The 24479-nt window shown below is 34.6% G+C and overlaps 2 protein-coding genes across 3 annotated transcripts; one reads left to right on the top strand and one right to left on the bottom strand.

Annotated features, from left to right (window-relative positions):
- The first annotated feature begins 731 nt into the window (after window positions 1-731).
- On the top strand, window positions 732-20452 carry LOC117232831 (E3 ubiquitin-protein ligase HUWE1-like). 2 transcript variants are annotated; one of them, XM_033492518.1, is made up of 43 exons: window positions 732-1399; window positions 2667-2747; window positions 2850-3068; window positions 3192-3431; window positions 3516-3578; window positions 3658-3873; window positions 3983-4254; window positions 4330-4606; window positions 4686-5318; window positions 5404-5673; window positions 5831-7033; window positions 7115-7401; window positions 7989-8349; window positions 8422-9628; window positions 9659-11363; window positions 11533-11668; window positions 11865-11970; window positions 12055-12342; window positions 12416-12590; window positions 12740-12878; window positions 12951-13077; window positions 13171-13320; window positions 13406-13552; window positions 13630-13812; window positions 13906-14083; window positions 14162-14431; window positions 14597-14825; window positions 14913-15093; window positions 15191-15560; window positions 15713-15889; window positions 15983-16598; window positions 16683-16852; window positions 16926-17107; window positions 17192-17251; window positions 17345-17466; window positions 17552-17789; window positions 17876-18151; window positions 18447-18635; window positions 18725-18912; window positions 19004-19137; window positions 19229-19394; window positions 19480-19670; window positions 19755-20452. In XM_033492518.1, the coding sequence occupies exons 2-43, from the start codon at window positions 2703-2705 to the stop codon at window positions 19855-19857; spliced, it is 12489 nt and encodes a 4162-aa protein (XP_033348409.1). In that variant the 5' UTR covers window positions 732-1399; window positions 2667-2702; the 3' UTR covers window positions 19858-20452. The 2 variants fall into 2 exon arrangements, with proteins under 2 accessions (XP_033348409.1, XP_033348408.1); XM_033492517.1 differs by having other exon boundaries at window positions 17192-17466.
- Window positions 20453-21764: 1312 nt separating this feature from the next.
- LOC117232832 (mRNA export factor) lies at window positions 21765-23716 on the bottom strand. Its single transcript, XM_033492519.1, has 6 exons — window positions 23247-23716; window positions 22953-23126; window positions 22805-22876; window positions 22438-22719; window positions 22161-22355; window positions 21765-22065 (listed from the first exon to the last, which is right to left on the bottom strand). The coding sequence occupies exons 1-6, from the start codon at window positions 23502-23504 to the stop codon at window positions 21979-21981; spliced, it is 1068 nt and encodes a 355-aa protein (XP_033348410.1). The 5' UTR covers window positions 23505-23716; the 3' UTR covers window positions 21765-21978.
- Between the last annotated feature and the right edge of the window lie 763 nt (window positions 23717-24479).

Raw genomic sequence — 24479 nt, 5'->3', positions numbered from 1 at the left:
TTTAAACATTTGATTTGCATAAAAATGCCAAATATGAAAATAGCAAATTTTATAATATATAGATTTTCAATTTACTTAAATTCTCCCAAATCACATTTTCAACAAATTAAAACGACCGAATAAAACTTTTTCTTATAACTAAAACGTAGTAACATTTGGCAAAACGTTGCCAATATTCGTGGGCAAAATCATAGTGACTCTTTTATAAAAGAAAGGAAGCGTTCATTGTTACATATATTTTTGCTCTTCATACTGCGCAGTTTCAAAGGAATAATTAAACGGGTCCAGCTTGCGTACAAAAGGTAGAGAATCCTTTGTACGTTCGTTCAATCAGATGTACGTACAATGGAAAGTTTGTCGGGGATTGGCTAAAAGTGAGAAGCCACGAGTCGGTGTGTTAATAATGACCTTAAGACCCATTCACATTGTGCAATTTTGTGACGCATCGGTGAATTTCGTTTCTAGACGCATGTGTCGTCGTCGTCGACACATTATAAAGAACAGTAACGAATAGTTACGAAGCGTCCTATCACCACGTAGAGTATCATCGACAGTCAACGAATCAGAGAAATTCAGTGGAAATAGTAGGACACACAGTTCGTTCGTCATATAACAAATACTGAGCCTTTCTACTGCGCAGCTCGAGAATGCAAACGTACGATTTTGAGGAATATCTGGAAAAAAGATGCGAGCCAGCTAGCAGTGGTTAAGCAGTGTTGCCTTGTTCCGCGAATCTTGTCTATAGCGATATATATACGAGAGTGTGCGTACACAAGCAGCCAGTGTGCGGTTCATATTCGGTGTATAATAAAAATCGTTGCTGGTTGAATCTTCTAACCCGTGGTTTACGCAAGGTGTTGTGTGCAGTGTCCCGTGAAGGTCGTGAACTTTTCTGGTCAAGATTATTCGAGAAGCTTGCGTATACGTGAAAGCGGAACACGAAAAAGGAGAAGGTTAAAAAAAGGAGAAAGGTGGACGATCCTCTGCGAAAAGCCTCGGTAAAATGGCGGTGATCGGTACTCCGATTGGCGCTAAGCGATAGAAGAGGATCGCGGCTCCTATTCACGTTTAAGTTTTGTTTTGATTCTCTAGTTCGATACCTATCTTCACGGAAACTGGTCGATTCTCGTTCATTTCAAATCATTCGGTTTACATTTTTTCGCTCTTGCGAATTCAATTTTTTTCTCTTACCAATTTATTACGAAATTTAATAACGGCGTCTCTTATTGACCATCGCTGAAATAATATAATTGGAGTCGAAGACGATCAAGGTGGTTAAGAAAAACCACCGACGGAACGGTTTTCCACGGCCGTGATGCCGCATCGTTCCGACCTCGAATTTATTGAAAGGCCATACGACAAGGACGACTCTATCAAATCCTTGTCGGCTTATCTATAGGTAAGTTTCGTGCCACGAGTGCATCTCTGCTTTCACCACTTTTGCGTATTACTATGCCTCTGGTTTTTTTTATTTTATCGCTTTTAAATCATTTGTCAGTACGATTTGTCAATTTTAGACTATACCTAATTGTTTTAAGATGTTTTTGCAGGTATTATCCCTTTGTTATTATTTTGTACTAGTCGAACGAATCTTGTTAGGTTAGGCCCTAGAAACCGATGACTCTGCATCTTAACGAGAATATAGCCTATTTTCGCTCCTATCGTCCTTCTAACGGTCCAAACCTTTAAAATATTTAAATTTTCACAACGATGTTTCTACTTTTTTTCTAGAGGGTTCCTTTGTTTACTTAGATCCTTTTTTTCTCACTTTTTTATAATCGACGATTATATGATTTCCTTATATAGATTCTAACAAATAACTATTTACATCGATGGTACGTATTGTCACGATTTGTCATGTTTTCAAGACTTATCATGAGGTTTACAACGTCATTGTCGCTTCGAATATCGAATATCGCAGTATAACCAAACTGTGCTCCCTATTTCGAGATTTTTTAATCGATACAAATTTTCGTGCCGTTATGTCGTTTTCGTAGCAAATTTTTTGTTAGATAATAGGCGAACGAAATTATTGATTCCAAGGTGTTCGCGTATTAATGACAATGATTCTATTTTTGGTGACTATATTATCTTTAAAAAACCATATGGACAATTCTTTTAATCGACACAGAAATTATAATGATTTTTTTTATTTCGTATTATTTTATCGTTTTAATAAAATTTTGTTTGTTTAATGAATTAACGAATGTTTATGATTCATACGGAATAAGAATTTCGTAATAAAGATCATATTTATGCAATACAAGAAAAATTTGTGAAATACTTCAACATTCTAAGAAATATTATTTAATTTGTTGCAGAGCATGAATTTAATTTTGGAAATATAAATTTGTTTTAGTGTACTCTATTAATATGATTGTATTTATTGATTAGTAAATTTGTGGTCCTTATTTAATATGATGAGATAAATATTATATAAGTTAGATCTTTTTATTAATGACGTAATGAAAATTATTGACAATAAAAAGATGAGATGAAAAATTTATTGTGTAACAATTGACATTGATTTTGATTGTTAAAATTTAGTAATTATGCTTAAAAATATAATAGGTCATTGTACATTAATACATTGTTTTATATTATATTTGCATTAAATGGAAATTGTACCAATCTTTTATAAATGTATTATAAAATCATTGTTTCAGAATTTAAATTGTTAAAGGAACCTTTTATCCGCCAAAATGAAAATTGATCGCAATAGGTTGAGAAAGTACACATCAGAAGCGGTAAGTAATATTTTAATGACATATATTTGGAAATGAATATTTCTAATAAGAAATGTTGAAGAATATGTTGAATAACGGTTGCACACATGAATAAATTTTTAGCCGGCAAAATGTCAGGCGCTTATAAACAAGTTGCGCTCATGCTCCCATGCAGAATTGCTAGAGGAGTTGAAGCAAATAGATGCATGGACTTTCGGTAAATGTGAACTCTTTCATTGGGTCGATGTATTGGATCTTAGTGATAGTATTTTGGAAGAAGCTGCAGCTAAAAGTCCAGATAATCCATGGGAATTAGCCTGTGATCTCCCTCAGAATAGAGAAGTAATTGCCAAGCTTCTTACAAACCATTATTCATAGTAACATTTACTATTATGTGTATAAATATTTAGGAAAGTGATTAGAATGATCAATGTTTTTATTGCATATTTATTTCACTTTTTATAGGCAAAAGAACTTCTCCTCTGGGTTCTCCATCTTACAACATTGTTAATCGAACACTCATACTCGCGACATTTATACAGTAGCATGGAACATCTTGTAACTTTGTTATCAAGCTGTGACATGCATGTTGTCCTTGGTGTATTAAATATTCTTTACATGTTCAGTAAACGTAGCAATTTCATTGCACGTTTAAACAGTGACAAGAGGCAAGCTTTATTAAGTAGACTTACTCTTTTAGCAGAGGTGAGACATATACATTGATTGATTAGTACTTTATTAGAACACTGCAAGTTCACAAGAATACTAAACGTAATCTTTACATTCTAGAGTTGGGGTGGTAAAGAAAATGGATTTGGTTTATCAGACTGTTGTAAAGAGTATCCAGACAAGGTAACCAAAATTCCATAACCAACAGCTGCCTTTAAGATATGCTCCAATGAACTATAATTTTTTCATATATTTTTTTCAGCCACTTCCAACAAGTGCCACAACATTGCATTTTGAATTTTATGCAGAAAATCCTTCAACAGACACCAATGCCACATCAACCACTGGTACAAAAAAATCTGGACAGACGAATTTTGTAACGTGTATACATATAGAAAATCTGGATAAACTGGGTAAAACACCAGCACAAATTATGAATGATTTATTGAAAGTTAATAACGTACCTCAAGATCGACAGGTAAATATTATTTCTTTCAATATTTAATTCGGTATTTAATATTTAATGTATATAATTATTTAATGAATGAATAAATATTTAAGTTTATTGTTTTCTTTTTTTCTTTTAGATTGCGTTATTCACACATGTAAGACTGGCACACAGTTTCTCAGACTATCGAAGACGATTGCAATGTGTACACGCTCGGCTGCAAGCATTATCCATACTTGTATATAATAGTGAACTTGAAGAAAATGCACATAGTTTGCTGCATCCTGGGCTTTTAGAAGAATTAGTTGAATTACTGGAACTTCCATACGCACATCTTGTTGAATTACGGGCAGCCGCACTACGAACTCTTACTAGTATTATTCACTTAGACCGTAATCCACATTTTCCAAAGTAAGTGAAAGTTTAACGTATGTTGATGCAAATATAATTTTTCAGTATATTCATATAATTTCAATGATTTTTCAGAAAACCTAGTTCAAGGCTAAATATGATAATCGACGTTACTGGAGCTAACTCATATCACGGATTTTTCCCCGTATTAATTCGCACGTGTATTTCAACACTGATTTCTTCACAATTTGAAGGACATCCGTTCCCTTTATCGCTTGCGACAGCATTGTTTAGCTTTCTTTATCATCTTTCGAGTTACGAAGCGGGTTGCGAAGCTCTCGTTAGTTGTGGGATGATGGAAAGTTTGTTAAAAATTATGAATTGGCCTGGTAGCGAGTTTGAACATCTAACAGTAAGATTTTTCTATAATTTTTTTGTATATCTAATTGTATAAAACTTTTAAATTTAATTATCTATTTTCTTTTTTACAGTTTGTAACAAGGGCAGTCCGCGTTATAGATTTAATAACGAATATAGACATGCAAGGATTCCAAGCTCATGGTGGTTTAGCGAGTTTTATTAATCGACTCGATATGGAAGTGAATGTTTGTAGGAAGGAACAACCTTTTGAAATAGAGCCAATACATTACCAGGATAATTCACAAGCCACTCGTGAAAGGTCCATGGATCGCGATGAAAATTCTACGTCTTCACGTGCGTATGATGAACGCGAGGAATCGTCAAATCCCATGGAATTTTCGGAAGATGAAAATATGAGTTCCAAAACTGATGATAAAAACGAACAAATGCCAGATTATTCGGCTGGGAAGACCGGGAAAATTTGCCTGCCACAGCGAGTTACACTTCTGAAGGCGTTGTTAAATTTTATTAAGAAAATTATCCAAGATCCTACATTCTCTGATAGTATTCGACACGTTATGGAGGGTACTTTACCTTCTTCTTTAAGACATATTATCAGTAATTCAGAATATTATGGTCCTTCTCTGTTCCTTATTGCAACGGATGCTGTAACAGTATATGTTTTCCAAGAACCATCTTTATTATCATCCTTGCAAGATAATGGATTAACCGAGCTCGTATTACATGCTTTATTAATTAAAGAGGTAATTAAACTGATCATTTGTTTTAGGTAATATATAGTACAATATATTACTAAAATGTTTATCAATATTTTAATATTGTGTACAGATTCCTGCTAGTAGAGAAGTACTGGGATCACTGCCTAATGTGTTTAGTGCTTTGTGTTTAAATCAACGTGGTCTGGAATCGTTTGTAAAGCGACGTCCTTTCGAACGCTTGTTTAAAGTATTATTATCTCCACTTTATCTGCCTGCGATGAATCGACGTCGAAGCACAGATCCTTTGGGTGATACAGCTTCGAATTTAGGTAACGCAATGGATGAGTTAATGAGACATCAGCCAAGTTTGAAAGTTGACGCAATTGCTGCTGTTATAAAGGTATTACATGTTTCTCTTTCATGTAATGTATTCCCTAAATATACTTTGTATAATATTTATTAAATTTAGAATCGGCAAATATGATGTGAATTATAATAATGCTACATTATGTATATAATATTTATATCAATAATATTTAATTTTTTTGTGTGTATAGCTACTAGAAGAACTTTGCGTATTGGGTTGTGATCCTCGTTATATATGCTTACAAGCTGAAGATAAATTCGACAATACCCAATCAAATACAACTACTGGGAATCGTCAATCTTCTGGACAATCGGTTGGAGTTGGAGTTGGAGATTCTGGCGGAGGGGGAGGCGGTGGAAGTGGAAGCAGTAGCGACGAAGAAGAAGAGGATGAAGAAGAAGCCAGTACAAGTTCTCACCCACAACGGGAAGAACAGTGTTCGTCGTCCACTGCTCAACCAGTTCCACCACCTCAACCCAGGGAGAAGACTCCAATAGCTTTGATGGAATACATACAGAACGTTACAAAATTCGTTGACGCTATTCTGAGTAACAATTCGACGGACGATCACTGCAGAGAGTTCGTTGCACAAAAAGGCCTCGTGCCACTACTATCAATCCTGGGACTACCCAATCTTCCTGTCGATCATTCGGTTGCACAAACAGCGCAAGCTGTGGCAACAGTTTGTAAAAGTATTTTAAACCTCGCACATGAGCCGCTTGTTCTTAAAACTGGTTTGTCCCAGTTAAACGAAGTTCTGAATCTATTGAAACCATTGTACAATTATATGGAAGCTCCAGGAGGATCTGTTTTGTTACATGAGCTTGTCAATGCTCCGAATCTGGAAACAGCCTTTACTAGTGATACGGCAACGCCTTTACTTCATGCTATGAATGCCGCTTACGGATACATAATAATGTTCGCGCAAGTATGTCGCACTAGCCAGAGCGAAATCAGAAACTTGGCTATGAATCACTGGGGCTCAGAGCTTGGTCTGACTGTTCTGAAAGGTCTGTCGGAGCTATATACAGCTCTGATTTGGGAAAGCACAGCGTTATTAGCTCTCACCACGGAAGATTTTATCCCAGCTGGCTGCGACTTTGGGAAAGAAGATATGGATAAATTAATACGTCCTGAATCAACGAACGAGGGCGAAAGTAGCGGCTGGTCTGGTGGTGCCTCCTCGGATATGGGAAGTAACGGAATGACTACAGCCATGGAAGCTTTAAGTACGGACCCACCTCCTGTACCTATGGAAGTGGATGAGAAACCAAGTGTCACTACAGGAAGAATATCTCCGAACTCTCATCGAATCACATACCCTAAGCACTTGCTGGGACTTACATCTAAAATGGGCAGAGCATTGGCAGAACTCTTTGCCATACTTGTAAAGGTACATAAAACCCGACATTTAAATTTTGGAATTTTGTATGTTTCGCATTCTCGTATTTAATAATTACTAAAATTTATTCAGCTTTGTATGGGCTCCCCAATCAGACAACGTAGAGGACAACAAGTGCCTCCAATACCAGCTCTTCCCTCACAAGCATCTAGAAGTGTAGCAACTGCTTTAAATTGCGTATTAATTCGTGGATTATCATGGGACAAATTACCACCATCAACTGTACCAAAACTTCAAGTGACTTTTTTGATGTGCACTCTGAGTTTCGTGTCTCCTGCACTATTTGACGAAAAAGGTTATCCATTTCATTTGATGCTTCAGAAGTTCGTCAAACTGGGCGGACAAAACGCATTCTTCGCGTAAGTAAATTTATCTTCAGAATCTTTCATATGGGGTATTCAATGCGATTTTTTTAACACTTGATAATGTAACAAAAAAATGTTTCAACCAGAAGTTGATCTGTTTTGAATTGGCTACAAATTGAAATACTTAAAATTGCCAAAAAATGCTTCTGTCTATAAAAAATCAAGATCTGATAACGTTCTGTTAACCCAAATTTCACATGTTAATGTTTCTATGAATTAATAAATCTAAGATTTCTGAACTCAAGGTCATCTGAAGGTGATAGTATTGTAAGTCATTGAACTCCTTTTGACATGAGTCTATGTATTACTATGTACTACAATGCTATGAAATCAAAAATACATCATGTCATTTAAAAAAGTGAAGATGACCTTGATATTTTATCGAAAGAAACACTTTTTGACACATTTTAAATATTGCAATTTGCAGCTGATTCAAAACAGATCAACTTTTGTTTGAAATATTTTCGTGCAACATTATCGGAAGTACTTGAAAACTCGTGCACATCATTTTGTTGAATACTTTGTATAAGTTTATATAAAAAAACAGCTTTAAATCACTCAATATTTTTGTATATTTTTAGTGCTTTTCATTGGGTATTATCCGGAGGAGGACAGTTTCCATTGTCTGAGGGATTAGAACACCCGAATTTGCCTGATTGTACTGGAGAATTCTTAGATGGGTGGCTGATGATCTTAGAAAAAATGGTGAACCCTAAAACACTCCTTGATTCACCATACGTTGTTTCATCAAAATGCACTGGAATATACAAGGTGTATGAAACATTCGATCCTATAAAATACCTCACGGATATTCACAAGGAAGCTTTCGAGGCAGTGATGCTAATGTGGGGAAAAAAACCCTTGAAAAATTATGGAGTTCACATGACAGAACTTATATTATCTATTTTACGACATATTCTACGAAGTGAACAGATTATTAAGGTACATATATTTTAAATATTTGTGTAATACTAATTCAAAATACCACGATTATTTAACACTATCATTTTACAGGAACACGCTGAGAAAGAAGAAAACAGCGAAGGAGCTATTGGTGGTAGCACCAGTGGAACTAGTGGAATTGGAAGAGGTGGAACAATATCTGATCGTAGAGAAGAACCAGAAGCTGATGTAAATCCGGAGCATCTCAGACAGCTGATGGACATGGGCTTCAGTAGAGCTCATTGCATAGAGGCTTTGCTTCATACTTTGACAGTTGAACAAGCCACTGATTATTTACTAAGTAATCCTGCTACCTTACGTAGATCAGATGTGCCAACAGGTGATGTAAGTGGACAAGACCTGATAATGGATTTGGAATTGGTAGACGATGATCAGATAATGCACGCGATAGCGATGTCGCTTGGAGAAACGACGGAAACGCGAAAAGTTTTCAGCGCAGAAGAATCTACTACGCGCGAGACTACCACTATCACAGAGAGCATAGACAAATTCACACAGAACGCTTTAAGTCAGTGCTTGAATTTACTAGATCTCATGCCTGACACTGTATACAGAATATGCGACTTGCTAGTCGCTATCGCTAAAAGAAATGGAGATGAATGGCGTGATAATATGTTACGACAACTCATGAAAGAAATTGGTAGTCTAGTAGATTATTTGATAGAAGTTGCTGAGAGCAACGATCCGAACGCTGGAGTAAAATTAGTGGAATGTAAAGAAGCTAACAAAGTTACGGGACGTATTTACCTGTATACGATGTTCTTCGAGGGAACATTCCAGGAAATGCGTGTACCCTGCGCTCAGATCGTGGAAGAGTATGCTATTTTGAACAAACTTGTACGTCTGCTAGTGGTGAGCGAGGGTCCACTAACAGCGAGTAAAAGTAAGATCGTTAAAGAAGGTAATAAGGATGCATCATCTGCAAAAACTAGGAAATGGCTTGCACCTTTGTTGTTACTGATCGAGCGGTTAGAGAAAGTGGCAGTACTAACAAAGAGGAAAGAATTGATGTACAAGGTAACAACTAGAATGTGGAAGTGGTTTGATCTGAGCACAGGAAAATGGAATTTATATTCACCAGTGAATAATCGAATAATTAATGATGCATACTGGGCCGGCGAATCTAGCACTAGAGTAACATGTAACAGGCGAAGATACGTGATAAACTTTTCTTGCATGACTCAAGTTAATGAAGAGAGCGGTAACAGAAGACCCATCACGATGGGCTTTAAATTGCATACTGGAAATGAGGGTGGTGGTTCTGGTTCTGGTTCTGGTTCTGGTTCTGGTTCTGGTTCTGATTCGACTATGGACACTGACGAAAATCGAGTGGAAGACAAACGGAATACAGTACTGCAAGGATTAGATCCTAGCATGGCCCCAAGCATTATACGTGCCTGTGTAAGACTGATGGCTATTCCAGTGGATCGCGATGCTTTGCATGCATCTATGAAAGTTTGTCTGCGACTTACAAGAGATTACGAGAACGCCGAGATATTTGTTCGAGAAGGTGGTGTGAGACTCCTTCTAGAAATGTCTCAGGCAAGCAGTTTCATTGGATGCATAACTTTGAGTACCCTCTTAATAAGACATGCTTTAGAGGAACCATGTACTCTTCGGCTAGCCATGGAGAAAGTAATTCGTAGTCGCACTCAAGGCAATATTCCTCCAGCATGTAAAGAAATTTTGTTTATGACGCGTCAGATCAACAGTGCCGTCTGCCGCAATCCAGAAGTTTACAGAGAGGTTTGTGAAAACATTTTAAGAGTTGACATCCGTTTATTAGGGAAAGAAGATGACGACAATAGATTGATTGTAAAAGCTCTTCCACCAAGTCATTCATCAGTAATGCCAATGGCGGAGAAGGCCTCGATATCCGTTGTGAAGGATCTTCTGAATGCTCTTATAAAACCTATGCCAGTAGTTTCTGACGAAAAGTCCTCTACACCAACAAGGAGTCCAGAGAAGAAGCCAACCTACTCCAATGTAGCAAGTTCATCTTCTCGACGAGATGTTCTCAGAAATAACGCAACGACACCAAATGATACAATTGACGAGGAGGATCAAGTCTCTCAAATAATACCAATGAAGATTTATTCAGACAGCAGTAACAACAGCAAAGTGGAACCAGAAGAGGCAGAAAAACCTTTGCTGACAAAATCTGCTATTCTAAAGATACTTGCAGAAACTGTTCGTTCATACAGTGCAGTTGCAAGCTTGATTACAGAGCATGTGTATCGAGCAGGACAAAGTGAAATGGTACCTGAATACACAACAGCTCTTGCTTTTCTTCTCGACAAGCTTCTACCAATGTCACCAGAGAATTCAACTGACAAACAGTGCAGCAGTATGGCAAGGATGTTGATAGCTGCTATTGCCTCCTGCAATCATTCCCCAGACGTTCAAACTACTTTAGTGACTGAAGTGAAAGCAGCTCTAACAAGAACCCTAGCTCTTCCTGAAAGCAATGAGAAGCATGCACAGCTTCAATTATTGGTTGGTTTGATTTCTACAATGATTGATAGTTGTCCACCAACTTCCTACAATCAGTTGAGGACCTCCTTGAAGATGCACCAGTATAACAATGTCAACTATATCGTGAGAATTATGCTGAGAAAAGGGATAATCACTGACTTGGCAAAGATTCCACACAGTTTGGATCTCTCAAGTCCAAATATGGCTGCTACGATCAATGCAGCTTTGAAACCTTTGGAAACACTTTCAAGAATTATAAATCAACCAATGCCAGGAACCGTCAATAGCAAATTTTCCAAACCAAAAGGTAGAACAGTTCAAGAGGAGCCTATTGGAGAACAAACAGGGACTACAACATCGGAAGCAACACATGCTGTTGGAGAGGAAACAAACGAGGACGCAGAGAATACGGAGCATGATATATCCGTTACTGCAGAGAGTCTGGAGCCCACTTCAGAAAGTCAAGTGCACGAGGACGAAGCTGCTTTAGAAGATATTATGGATCAGCTTCTTGAAAGGTAATCATATATAATGTTTTTCATTTTTGTGAAATTATTTCTATGAAATATTAACGTAAACTGTGTGTGTGCGCGCGCGCGCGTGTGTGTATGTGTTCGTGTGTGTGTATATTTTTATACAATACATAATTTTAAGTTCATATAAGCTACTGTACTTATAATCAAATAGTGTACTATTTTCCAGGGACGGCCCGGGCGTGACGGAAGATCAGTCTTCCCGACCGCACAGGCCAATGGACATTGACGAGGAGAGCCTTGCGATACGAGACGGGGAAGCTGACTTCGATCCAACACGGGATGCTACGGTAGGAGTTCATCTTTCTAAGAAAATTACTTTTGAAATAAAAAAATAAGATGTTTATTAAATTTTTTCTTGCAAAATAAAAAATATAGAACATAGTGATTTTTTAATATTTTTTAAAGTACAATAATATGTAATAACATATAAATTGAGTATTTTACAAGATTTTTATTTTATGGGAATATAATTATATTTTCTAGGAGGATTTGATGAGCTCCGATTCAGACTCAGATAGCAACCCATCTGACGATAACGAGGATGAAGTACAGGACGATGAGGATGAAGAGGAAGAAGAAGAGGATGATGGTAATTTTATCATCTTTTAAATACTCAATAGAAATTTTTCTTCAATTGGACTGTATGAATAAATATTAAAACGATGTTTATCAGGAGAAGAAAACGAGGAAGAAGAAGAGGAGGAAGAAGAAGGGTCCTCAAATTACGAGGAAGATGGAATTGAATTTTACGAGGACGTAGGAGAAAGTGGTGTATTCAGAATGATTCCATCGACGGATCGTGACGGTAGTAGTGTTGTAATGATTCGACATAATATCGATAATCAGGACAACGTGAACTCTTCGACTACGGTCACACCACGATCTAGTCTTCCATGGAGTACGACGTTTCCTCTTCCTTTGGGTTTATTTGAAAATCCTCCTTCAATTTCTGAAAGTAGTGGTGAGCATAAAATCACAGTATATAATGATTTTTAATAACGATATCAAGAAAGTCGTATAGAATGATAAAATAGGTAATATGGAATTTTTGTTTATTTGTGCAGGTATTAATTCCCATTCCTTGCTAATACCACAAAGCGGTTTGGACGCTACTAATACAAGAGGTCAGAGAGCTGTACGACCACGGAGATATCAGTATCTTCAATTACCAAATCCACGAAATCCAAATCCACCAGTAATATTACAAAGGTAAATTAATTCGAGCTTAATTGTATTAAATATATTCAGATGAATTTTATGTAAAAATGAAATTAAAACACAGAACATAAAATTTATATTAAAAGAAAAACTGGTTTCATCTATAAAAGTATGCAATAATATTACATTTGTAATTATAGATTGTTAGGCCCGACTGCACAAGGGATTCCATTATCTGCCAGTCAGGTATTGGCTTCCAGTTTTCGGGATACTCGTGTTGTTGTAATGGATGGTGTTGGAATATTGACAAACCAAGAAGAAGAACAAATAGACTTTGTGGTTTGTAGATTGTGATTGTTAAATGGTACTAATTTATTCTAGATGTTTCTTCATTTATAAAAATTCTTTTAGGATCAATCTGGCTATCTTTTCGGGTCTAGTCTTGCAACCACTGTGAATAATACTCCTACTGCTTTACATTGGTGGATCGAAGAAAGCAAATTATTAGATGGAGATTCTCAGACGGATTGTTGTGTTGGTAAGTAGCAAGATTGGAAAGAAATTCGTTAATTTAATATTTTTTTCTTTATGAAAGATGAAATTTGATAAAATAAAATAATTTTTGTCTTAGGTATTGTACATAAATTAATTCCTGAACTGGAAAAACGCAGGAACGCGGAATTGGGAGAGCGACGAGAAAGACGTAAAATGCAATATGCTTCTGAGAAAAAGAATGAAAAGGATAACAAAGATGGAAAGGATCATTTAAATAACACAGAATGTACGTTAATTGTAACTAATCATTTTAATTGTATTTTACAAGTAGCTTATATAATATATGTTTATTTTCAATAAAATTTTTTTAGCTGGTTCTTCCGCTATAATATCCATGGATGAACAAATATCAACTGCATCAACATCACAAAGGGAAGATACGAATAATTTTGTTCCTAGATTTGAAACTTGCGTAGAAACGACACGAATAGAACGTACTCTCGATGAAGATATAATTGGTATAATTTTCAGACATTTCTAGTTAGTTCAATTTTGCAATAAGACTGTATATTATACATTAAATATTGACTATTAGATGTGACTGGTGAAATGGATGCAACAATACAAGAAGAAGAACGACCTCCGCCTCCACCACCGGAAGAACAACCGGCAGAACCCAGAGATCCTCGAATGAGCAATAGAAATCCAACTTTAGAACTTGCTGAAAGTATAGTGGATTCCGTGCTTGGGCCTTGCGCATCTGAAGCAAGCAGACTAAGTAATTTAATTTATTTGAAATTCATTTTATAGGCTAATCATTTCCTTCTCGGATACAAGAATTTTTTAACAATATAAATGAATTTTATTACAGGACAATCTGAACGTACTGTTGAAGGATCTAATACTAATGAAACATCTACTAGTCGATCCAACACGTCCATAGTTGTCGATTTCAGTCAGGAACCTAACGAAGACTTACTGAGAGAAAGTGACTCGTCTGAATGGATAAGAATTCTTACCGACGACAGTCAATCGAATGTCGAACGAAAGTAAACAGTTTTATTTTGTATTCGTATCAAGTCAGAAAGATATTTGTAAAAAAAATTTATTTTATTTTTCTGATATAGTGCGAACATACTCAATCAAGGACCTACCACTTCCGCATCAGAAAATGTTAATTCAGGAACATCAGAACAACAGCAACAGCAACAACTACCTCCACAACAACAACAACAACAACAACAGCAAGAACCACAACAGTCCCAAGAACAATCGCAACAGCGACAACAACCAAACCAACAGTCTCAAGAACAACAATTACCCGATGGCGTAGATCCTTCTTTCTTAGCCGCGTTACCAGAAGATATGCGCGATGAAGTTATCGCTGAGCAACTTAGGTATCTATATATTAGATTTAATAAAAGTGAGAAATAAAAGTATCTGTGCAATAGATATATAGATGTAAAAAGAGTAATATTTTATATATTATTAAATATATTCAAATAGATAACTTAACATTCGGTCTTGAGATCTGTAATGTTTATAACCTGAAATTTTCGTAGGCTTCAACGAATTCGACAACGAGCACAGGCAACCGTAGTTGAAGAATTAACAGGTCCGGTTGAAGTTAATCCGGAATTCTTAGCAGCTTTACCTCCAGCTATCCAAGAAGAAGTTCTTGCGCAACAACGTTTGGAACAACAACGACATGCAGCTGCAAGCGCTAATCCAGAAGATCCAGTTGATGCAGCTGCATTCTTCCAAAATTTGCAACCTTCCCTTCGACAAGCGGTCAGTAAATAATTGTTTTTACTCGTATTTTATTAGAATACTTTTATGTATAATATTTGAATATTCTAATTTTGTTTATATTTACAGATTTTGACTGATATGGAAGAATCGCAAATATCAGTTCTTCCGCCAGATTTAGCCCAAGAGGCACAGAACCTTCGAAGAGAATGGGAAGCTCGAAATAGACACATAATGCAAGATCGATTCCTTAATCACGTTAGCCAAGGAAATGCTGCCTTGTCCAGTATATTACGGAATTCTGGTAGAGGTAAATAATAATTATTATTCATTAACAGTTTCCTTTTCTTATTTATATTTGAAAAACTTAATTAGAAGAACTAATTGAACGCGAAACAAAATAATAGGTAGAGGTGGTGGTACGCGTTATGCGATTCACACAGTAGCACAAAGAGGATGGCAGCCATGGTCACATGGTGACCCTAGTATAACGCATCACGGAGCCGGTCTACGACTCAGAGGCAGACAATTGTTGGATCATGAGTCAATGGCTTGCGTATTGGTATTACTGTTTGTTGATGAACCAAAAATTAATACGTTAAGGCTTCATAGAGTTATCAGGAATCTTTGCTATCATGGTAGCACAAGGGAATGGGTAGTTAGAGCCTTACTAAGTATCATGGAAAGAAGTAACGATGAAAATAAAGATATAGCCATGGATTTTGGTGGAAAGTTCAGAAGGAAAAGCTTAGTGCCCATGATGCACCACGATTACTGGTAAGACATTTTTACTATTCTTTATAAATGATTTTTATAATACTAATATTTTTATAAAATTTGTATAATCTTTAGAATTATTTATAAACCCTCTAAAGAATGTTACCCTATGTTTACTTGTGTCGAATCTTCTAATCTCAAATTTCTTTTAGTGCCCCCAAAATATTTGACCAAAGAAGCAGTGCACAGTCATGGTTGAATATTAGTATTGATGCTGCACTTGGATGCAGAGCAAACGTTTTCCACATTGTCAGGCATGGTGGCAAAAAGTCAGAAAGGCAAGGCAGTAGTATCGCCATTCATCCACAAGCAGCACCTACAGTATGCAGGTAAGTTAATTAAATCCCTTAATGATTAGTAGTCATTGATTATTTATAAAATGTTTACATTGTTTTTATAATGTAATGCTTATATTTTTTCAGACATACGTTAGAGTTATTAATATCGTTGGCTAAAGGTTTTCCTGGCTATTTTGTGCCAATTAAGTCTAAAGAATCAGATGAGAAAGAAAGTAACAAAGAGAAAGACTCAAGTAACAAAGAAGAAACCGGTTCGAAAGGTAAATCTACATCGAAACCTGGGAAAAGCGATCAACCAGATTTTTGGGACATGCTGCTGAAACTTGACTCATGTGCCTCGAAGAAAGGAAAATCTGTTGCAAGATCTCATTCAAACTCAAACTTAGGAAATGATTCCGAACATAATACAACTACCTTTGAATCCTCTGCTTTTGGCCAATTAATTTCGATGTTAAACTGGTCGGTCATTAAACGTAGCAGCCAGCTGACGGACAAAGTGTTGAAATTGCTGTCTCTAATTTCGATCGGATTAACGGAAGTGAATCCGTATCGCAGGCAGGAAGGAAACAAAAACAAGAGAACAGATGTAAACAAAGAACAAAGCGTCGCTGCGCCGGAAGAACATCTGAAATTGGCTGTACAAGTATTGACAAGCAAAAGTTGCTCCGAGGAAGGACTCGAAGATGCAACAGCTTTATTGCTTAATTTGTCTCATTGTCCTGATCCTACTAGACAATTGGTAATATCCTTATTAAATTCTATTTTATTTATTCATGCGTTATAGTATGTACTATATATTTAGTTTTGAATAATTTCTTCACAGATATTGAAATTACTCTTGGAAGGCGCTATGGAATTGGCTAATGTTGTCTGTGAGCACATCAGAGATTTACTGATGGAGTTAAAAATTTTGAATCGTGAACTCAGACGAAATTCTATCGAAGAGCAACCTTCAACTAGTAGTGGCGGTTCTCGTTGGGTTCTCTTAGATAGGTATATATTTCGAATTATCTTTCTTTTTTATTTATATCGATATATATTTTAACATTGTGATAATTTATTACAGGTTTACCAACGAGAATGTAGTTATAACTGCACCAAGTAAAGTTAAAGCAGGCAGTGATCTTCAGTTACCATCCATGGCTGCTCTCGTTAGCAAAACTTCTAGTCAGGCATTCTTCTTAAGAATACTTAAAGTGATTGTACAAATAAGGGAAGCAGTACGTTTAGCAAACAATAAAAAAACATGTATGTTTAAGAATCCTATTTTTATTATTGAAATATTATCATTGTAACAAAATTATCGAATTCATTTTTAATATTTTTTTTCAGCCAATCAAAGTTCCGAAAGTTCTGTAGATACTGGAAGTACTAACCAAGCTTCAGAGTCAGGTAATTTACAGTTTTATATATTCACAAATGTTTCAGGGAGCTGTGTTAGTTTCCATAGTTATCTAACTAACTTTATAATGTCAAATTTTGTAGGTGAAGACAAGCTTCCATTATTAAGTGAAAGCTTAGTACTAGATCATCTGTGGGAGACACTTAGCGCTTGTTTATTAGAATTGGAGTATACTCCGGATCAACATGCAGTCTTAGTGCTGCAGGTAAAATATCTGTACTTTCTATATGTTGTTTTATACATGTATTCCTTTAGACAGTTTATTATACATTATGCATTATATCTTATAGCCCGCCGTAGAAGCATTTTTCCTAGTACATTCATCATCAAGTACTTCTCGCGATCGTCACCTAAGTACAAATACAGAGACTCGCGAGGTTGTTCCTGACTTAACACCTGTTTCGCCAATCTACTCAGACAACGAAGGCACGTCTCAATCGGAAGCTACTATTAACACTTCCTGGGATATACAACCTCCGCCACAGAAGACGTTACCACCGGACCAACTCAAGTTCCTTAAATTTGCGGGTATAATATAATAATAATAATAATAATAATAGAATAAATATGATAATAATACTATATTACTCATACTCTTTGTATTTTTATTGCAGAGACGCACAGAACTGTTCTAAATCAAATTCTCCGTCAAACGACGACGCATTTAGCAGATGGACCATTCTCTGTGTTAGTGGATCACACAAGGGTTCTCGATTTCGACGTAAAAAGACGATACTTCCGAACAGAATTAGAACGAATGGATGAAGGTATTCGTAGGGAAGAACTGGCAGTGCATGTTCGCAGAAATAATGTATTCGAAGATTCGTTCCGTGAGCTTCATAGGCGTAATGCCGATGAATGGAAGAACCGATTTTACATCGTCTTTGAAGGTAAATAATGTATAATGATTATTGCTAGACTGCAGATGTCTATACAAATCTATATTTCTATGAGCACTTAAATAATTATTTTCTTTAAAAATTTGTTTGAGTTGAGTCACTTTTAAAATACATGCACGATATATACATGATATGTAAAAATGTACAAAATATTCAAAGGTATTTTTTATAATATTTAGAGAATGATGTATATCTCTATTTAAGTTTTATTTTTTTTTCTTGTATTTATAAAAACCTGCATTTAAATGATTATATGAAATCTTATTTCAAAACAATCCTATTTTAGGCGAAGAAGGACAAGACGCTGGAGGATTGCTTAGAGAGTGGTATGTTATTATCTCCAGAGAAATCTTCAATCCTATGTACGCTCTGTTCACCGTAAGTCCTGGAGATCGGGTTACATATATGATAAATTCCTCCTCGCATTGCAACCCTAATCATTTATGTTATTATAAATTTGTCGGTCGAGTTATCGGTGAGTTTTCTCTTTTATATTTTCAATAACGTTATATTTTCAACGACAAGAATGACGAAAATAATTAATATTTATGATTATTATTACAGCTAAAGCAATTTATGACAACAAGTTATTAGAATGTTATTTCACGCGCAGTTTTTACAAACACATTTTGGGAATACTTGTGAAACACACAGATATGGAAAGTGAGGATTATAGTTTTTACAAAGGACTCGTATATCTCACAGAGCACAACATTGCTGATCTTGGATACGAATTAACCTTCTCTACAGAGGTAAATTCCATTTCTCATTTACTTACATTATCATATTGTGATATGGCAAATACAATCGTAATGTGCGTAATTTCACAATTCACATTTTTAGGTAAACGAATTCGGTGTGAATGATGTACGTGATTTAATACCAAACGGTCGTAATATCGTAGTTACTGAAGAAACAAAATTAGAGTACATTCGGCTTGTATGTCAAATGAAAATGACCGGAGCAATACGTAAACAGTAAGTGAAATAAAGATTAATTTCAATATTGTAACTTTTCTATGCATCAAAAAGATTCGTATTATATACAATATTTCTTATTTACTTATAGATTAAACGCGTTCCTAGAAGGTTTCTACGATATTATTCCAAAACGACTGATCTCTATATTCAATGAACAGGAACTTGAATTATTAATTAGTGGATTACCCAATGTAGATATTGAGGATCTTAAAGCTAATACTGAATATCATAAATATAATGCAAATTCCCTACAAGTAAGTATTTAACAACTTATTTCTATCTAAAAAGTATTCTTTTAATCTGATGTTAAAGTAATAAATATGTTTATTTGAAATTTAGATTCAATGGTTCTGGCGAGCATTACGAGGTTTCGATCAAGCAGATAGAGCTAAATTTTTGCAATTCGTCACCGGAACTTCGAAGGTTCCGTTACAAGGTTTTGCTGCTTTAGAAGGAATGAATGGTATACAAAAGTTCCAAATTCATCGAGAGGATAGATCCACAGATAGGCTTCCGTCAGCACATACATGGTAAATTAACATTAATTTCTTTCCTATTTTATCTTTTAAATTCTTTCGTATCTTAAACTTAATTTTTCATATTATCGTTTCTAGTTTCAATCAGCTAGATCTACCCGTTTACGAAACGTACGATAAACTTCGCACGAATTTATTGAAAGCGATCCACGAATGCAGCGAAGGATTCGGTTTCGCCTAAATTTCTGCAAAGTTGAGCAAATTTTGCGTGATTTTGCACGAAAATCTAAGAGCGAAGACAAAATAAAAAGATATAAGAAATATAGCAGAAAAAACAACCGAATGAACAACAAAGGAGAAAAATGATTAAAATATTGATAAAACAATTGTAAAAGTATCGATTGATCTTCGCTCAAGATTTAGTATATAAATTTTTACTCCGCTATATACATATTAAAACTGAAGGCGTATGTATATACGTAAAATTAACGATGTAATTACTGATGATTCGTCGCTAGAGTTTATTTTGTTGAATGATCTTTAAAAAAAAAAAAAAACGAGGGAGATGCAGAGCTTAATGATAATTCCTGATGGAAAGGAAGATTTAAAAAATCGGACACTTTAGTTAAGGATCTTAACAGTTAAGAGATAACGAATAAGAATTCAATGTAATTCGTCGTTAGAGAAAAAATGAAAAAAGAGGATGCAGCGGGATGAAATAAATATGTAATATAATTGTGACTCGCGGCTCTACTCTGAAAGCAGAATTCAAACATATGGGTAGAGAAGAAAAAAAGGCAGAAACGATTTGTTGCCATGACGAAGAAAGGCAAATGGAAAAGTGATGGAGAAGTGTGCCTGTATTTCGAGTACGTGTTTATTTCATATTATGCGTAAAAGAAAGCTGCCAGGAACCTAGAATCTGTACGTGAGGCAAGAAAAAAAAAAAAAAGAAAAAGAAAGAAAAAGAAATGTATTGTATGTAACAGTGTGAGTGGGTGTGTATGTAAAATGAACGAATGCGAAACAGAGAGTAATATTCAAGAAACCAATTAGACACGAGCCTAAATATGAGGAAAAGAAGAATATTTCACGATGTTATATCCTTAACGCCCGCAAGAAAAAAAAACGTATGGTTGTACACTATTAGTATTAATAATTATATTATCTAATTCTTAATCGATAGTAATAATCATTAATTAATATCGTTTTAATATTAATCATTTGAGAAATGTGATGTTAAAAAGGAAGTCATGTAATATTCTTTTCCTTTTTCTTTACTTTTTCCTCTGGATATATAGCGCAAAATCACGTCCAATTCGCCCAACTCTCCAAACTTTTAATATCCTTGAACTTCCTTTAATCAGTTTCAATTTCCAAACGTTTCTTCTCTGGGGAAACGTGTAACGGGACTCTCGCAATCGAGCAGATGTTAATTTTTGTAAACACATCGAATAGGACAATATACGTTGAAGAAATACATAGATCCATCGGACTCTTTTTCGCGACATTGTTAGGGAGTTATTGCTTAGGAATTCGCAAAATAAACTAAATGTTGTATTTCTTATAAAAACGATTGTCTCTTTTTTTTTTTAAATTACACAAGAAGACACCTTTGATAGCATAGCATTTTAATAAACGTTAAATCACGTAATTATACATATATAAAGTATAAAGGTTACCATAAGAGTCACGTTGATCGAAAATGAAATAGTATGGGAAATCCATATGAGTGAGATGTTTTCTCTTTTACGATATTTCTTATTTAATCATTTTTTTTCCTTTTTAAAGTAGAAAATGATATACAAACAATAGAAGTATAAATTTACTTTTTGCTATTAACAATAGGAAAAACATATTTAAAAGCCAACAATCTTTTTGTCCAATTTTTAATTTTAACAAATGTTTTTAAAATTGATAATGCTAATTCATTTAAAGAATTAAAATGCATTGATCATTTTTATTTCAAGAAACACTAACTAAACAAAAAAAAATAGCTTAATTTTTCGTATCAGTTTCAAGATATAAGAGTTTTTATCGGAATTATTTTTTTACATTTCTATACTCGTGAAAAAAAGAACAAGACTCTTCTCGTATGTATATACATCTTTGTACAATGAGCTTGTGTGAAAAATAGTCAAATATATATATGATGAAAAATGTAAACTATAATTGTATTGTATATCGAAACTATTTACAATGTATTATAATGAAATATCATTGAAAAACTTGTATAACTAAAAAGAAGATAGGAAAACTATAATTTATTAATGTAAACAGTATATTCTGTAATTATAAAATCTATTATCTTAAAACATCACAGAAATTAGAAACCTTTTAGCCTGATTGTATAGTGTTCCTCTTATGGCGACGCTTTAGGTTTTAGTTCTTCAAAGCAGGGTCTAAGGAATATAGAGTTCTTCTTTGCTGGATTATAGTATTCATGACCCTGAAATAGAATAAGTATTTTCATTTTAAGTATAAAATAAGAAGATATTCATTTGATTATGTAAAGTTTAATTGTATAGAAAGATTAATAACTACTTTTGACCAATCGTATGACACCGCATATGCAAATATTTGTCCATTGTGATTGAAACAACATCGAGTAATTGGTTGCTCCATAGGTTCTGAAGACTTCAGTTTAGTTCTAGCATCTTTGTCCCAAAATCCAAACGTACCGTCACCTCCGACGGTTGCAATAGTACCATGAACCGGATGAAATGCGATATCATTTACCTAAGCGTTAAAAAATTCATATTTAGTTATTAAAATGAATATTAAAAAATTCAAGAAATAAATCGACCGAATTCATACTGACTGCATAGATATCTTGGTATCCATTAGGCGTTCCATTTGTTCTATGACATTTGAAAGTGAAGTTTTCTTTTGAACCTAGATTCAGATGATGTATGGCTACACGACCCTCTGTACTGCCAATTGCAAAACCAGTTGGAACTTTCTTTTTATCTCTAAAAATCGCGATACATCGATACTGATATTTTAAGTTTAGTTCTACCGTCTTATACTCTCGAGGACTGCCTTCCAATTGATAAACTATTAATCCACGTCCAGCAGTTCCTACTGCTGCCATTGGATAATCCTATAACAATTATTAAATATTAGTTATAATTTCCAAAGAATTATCATTGCAAATATAATAAAGAATAAATATTGAATATATTTACAACATCAGCACAGTAACATCTTTCAATTAAATTTATAGTCATTGCTGGCTTAGGACTTCGCAGATCCCAAAACTGTAAAGTATTCCATTATCAATATATATAGATCATATATAATAATAAATTCTTAATAATAGAAATATAAACATACTCTTAAGGTTTTATCCCAAGAACCAGTCATAAGACATGAATATGTGGTTGCTTTAATCCAATGACAAGTTTTAATAGGTGCATCGTGTTGTGCTACTTGAATACTCTGATTGGAAGCTAAATCCCAACATTTTGCTGTTTTGTCGCAACCTGCCATGAATACTTTCGTTCCATCCTGTTTCAAAGGGAATGAACTTTGAATTGAATAACCATTAATCATTAGAAAACATTAATCTTTAAAGATATCATAAACTTAAAAAAGTTAAATTTAATATAAAAAATTTAATAAACTTACATCACTCCAACAAACATCAAGAACTGGAGCAGCCATGGATTGCATTGATTTAGGAACAGTTTTACCAGATTGCTCGACTTCCCAACAGCGAACGTTGCAATCCCAAGAGCCAGCAACGAGGAAATTTTGTGGAATACAAGCAGGACTAAATGCGAGACTGGAGACAGAATCATCAGGTGGGGAGACAACCTCATAATCCTGCATTGGGTTAGAAGTAGTCGATGTGCCAGTTTGTAGTCCTCCGCTTTGATTAAACATCTTTAATCTACTTTACACTGCCAATTGTTATTTACCGCAGAATAATATATTATATGTTAATTATAACAATATATTGTATAACAAATTATACACGATAAACAGGAAAGTACTCTCACGTATGTTATTTATCCGATAAGCAATACAAAAAATAATGCCATGATTTAAGGAATACATAGAACGAATACTCGACGTAAATTTTGAGACCAAAGAATTAGAAATAACAAGGATAGATGGCGAAGTGAATTATACAGGGAGGTAGCAAAAAAAAATGTTCCCAATTATGGTGGTTCACGAAAGTATTGGAATGTTCGAATTCATAAATCTTCTTATGAACATGAAATGTAAATAACAATTATTAGACTGCGGATATTTATACAAATCTATATTTTTACAAACATAATTAAAGAAATAAGATCTAGACAAAAATTTGTTTTACGCACTAATATTATAAAGAATACTGTATTTTGAGTATTTCATATATTTTTGTATATTCCCTGCATTTTTCTATTTTAATTTTCTATAAATGCATAAAAATCGGCAGTCTAATAATAAATTTCATAAAAATTCCAATATCTAGAAACATATCTAGAAATTTGCACATACTGTAATTTAAATCCGGTAATTTCCGGGGATATCGAGTATCTCACCATAATTGTGACAATTATGTAGTATTTCAAAAGTATTTAAAAAAATGCTTGTGGTATCACTTATTCATACAGTAGCCGAGGTTTAAGAAATATATTAAACTATGGAGGAAGTCCTTTTAGAATGCTTTAAGAATAATCGAAAATATCACTTTATTTCCAATTCAAGTTACTGTTAATATAAATATATACATGCATCATAATGGTATTAATGATCCAAAATCCAGAGAGCAGCAAAGCTTGACAAATACTGTAGATGAAGAGCAATTAAACACTTAAGAAGGAAGATTGTATGGATTCTATACATTTATGAGCTTAAGAAACAATAATT

Source organism: Bombus vosnesenskii, unplaced genomic scaffold (genome assembly GCF_011952255.1).
Source record: "Bombus vosnesenskii isolate JDL3184/JDL3185 unplaced genomic scaffold, Bvos_JDL3184-5_v1.1 scf7180000013293, whole genome shotgun sequence".
Classification (NCBI taxonomy): domain Eukaryota; kingdom Metazoa; phylum Arthropoda; class Insecta; order Hymenoptera; family Apidae; genus Bombus; species Bombus vosnesenskii.
The sequence above is the reverse complement of the archived record's forward strand: the minus strand, read 5'-3'. Positions and strand labels throughout refer to the sequence as shown.

Coding starts and splice junctions, on each gene's coding strand:
- LOC117232831 (XM_033492517.1), top strand. CDS start 2,703: ATGAAAATTGATCGCAATAGGTTGAGAAAGTACACATCAGAAGCG. Junction 2,748..2,849: donor GAAAGTACACATCAGAAGCG/GTAAGTAATATT, acceptor ATAAATTTTTAG/CCGGCAAAATGTCAGGCGCT. Junction 12,591..12,739: donor CCACCAGTAATATTACAAAG/GTAAATTAATTC, acceptor TTGTAATTATAG/ATTGTTAGGCCCGACTGCAC.
- LOC117232832 (XM_033492519.1), bottom strand. CDS start 23,504: ATGTTTAATCAAAGCGGAGGACTACAAACTGGCACATCGACTACTTCT. Junction 22,877..22,952: donor CTTGGGATAAAACCTTAAGA/GTATGTTTATAT, acceptor AATACTTTACAG/TTTTGGGATCTGCGAAGTCC. Junction 22,720..22,804: donor GATGTTACTGTGCTGATGTT/GTAAATATATTC, acceptor TAATTGTTATAG/GATTATCCAATGGCAGCAGT.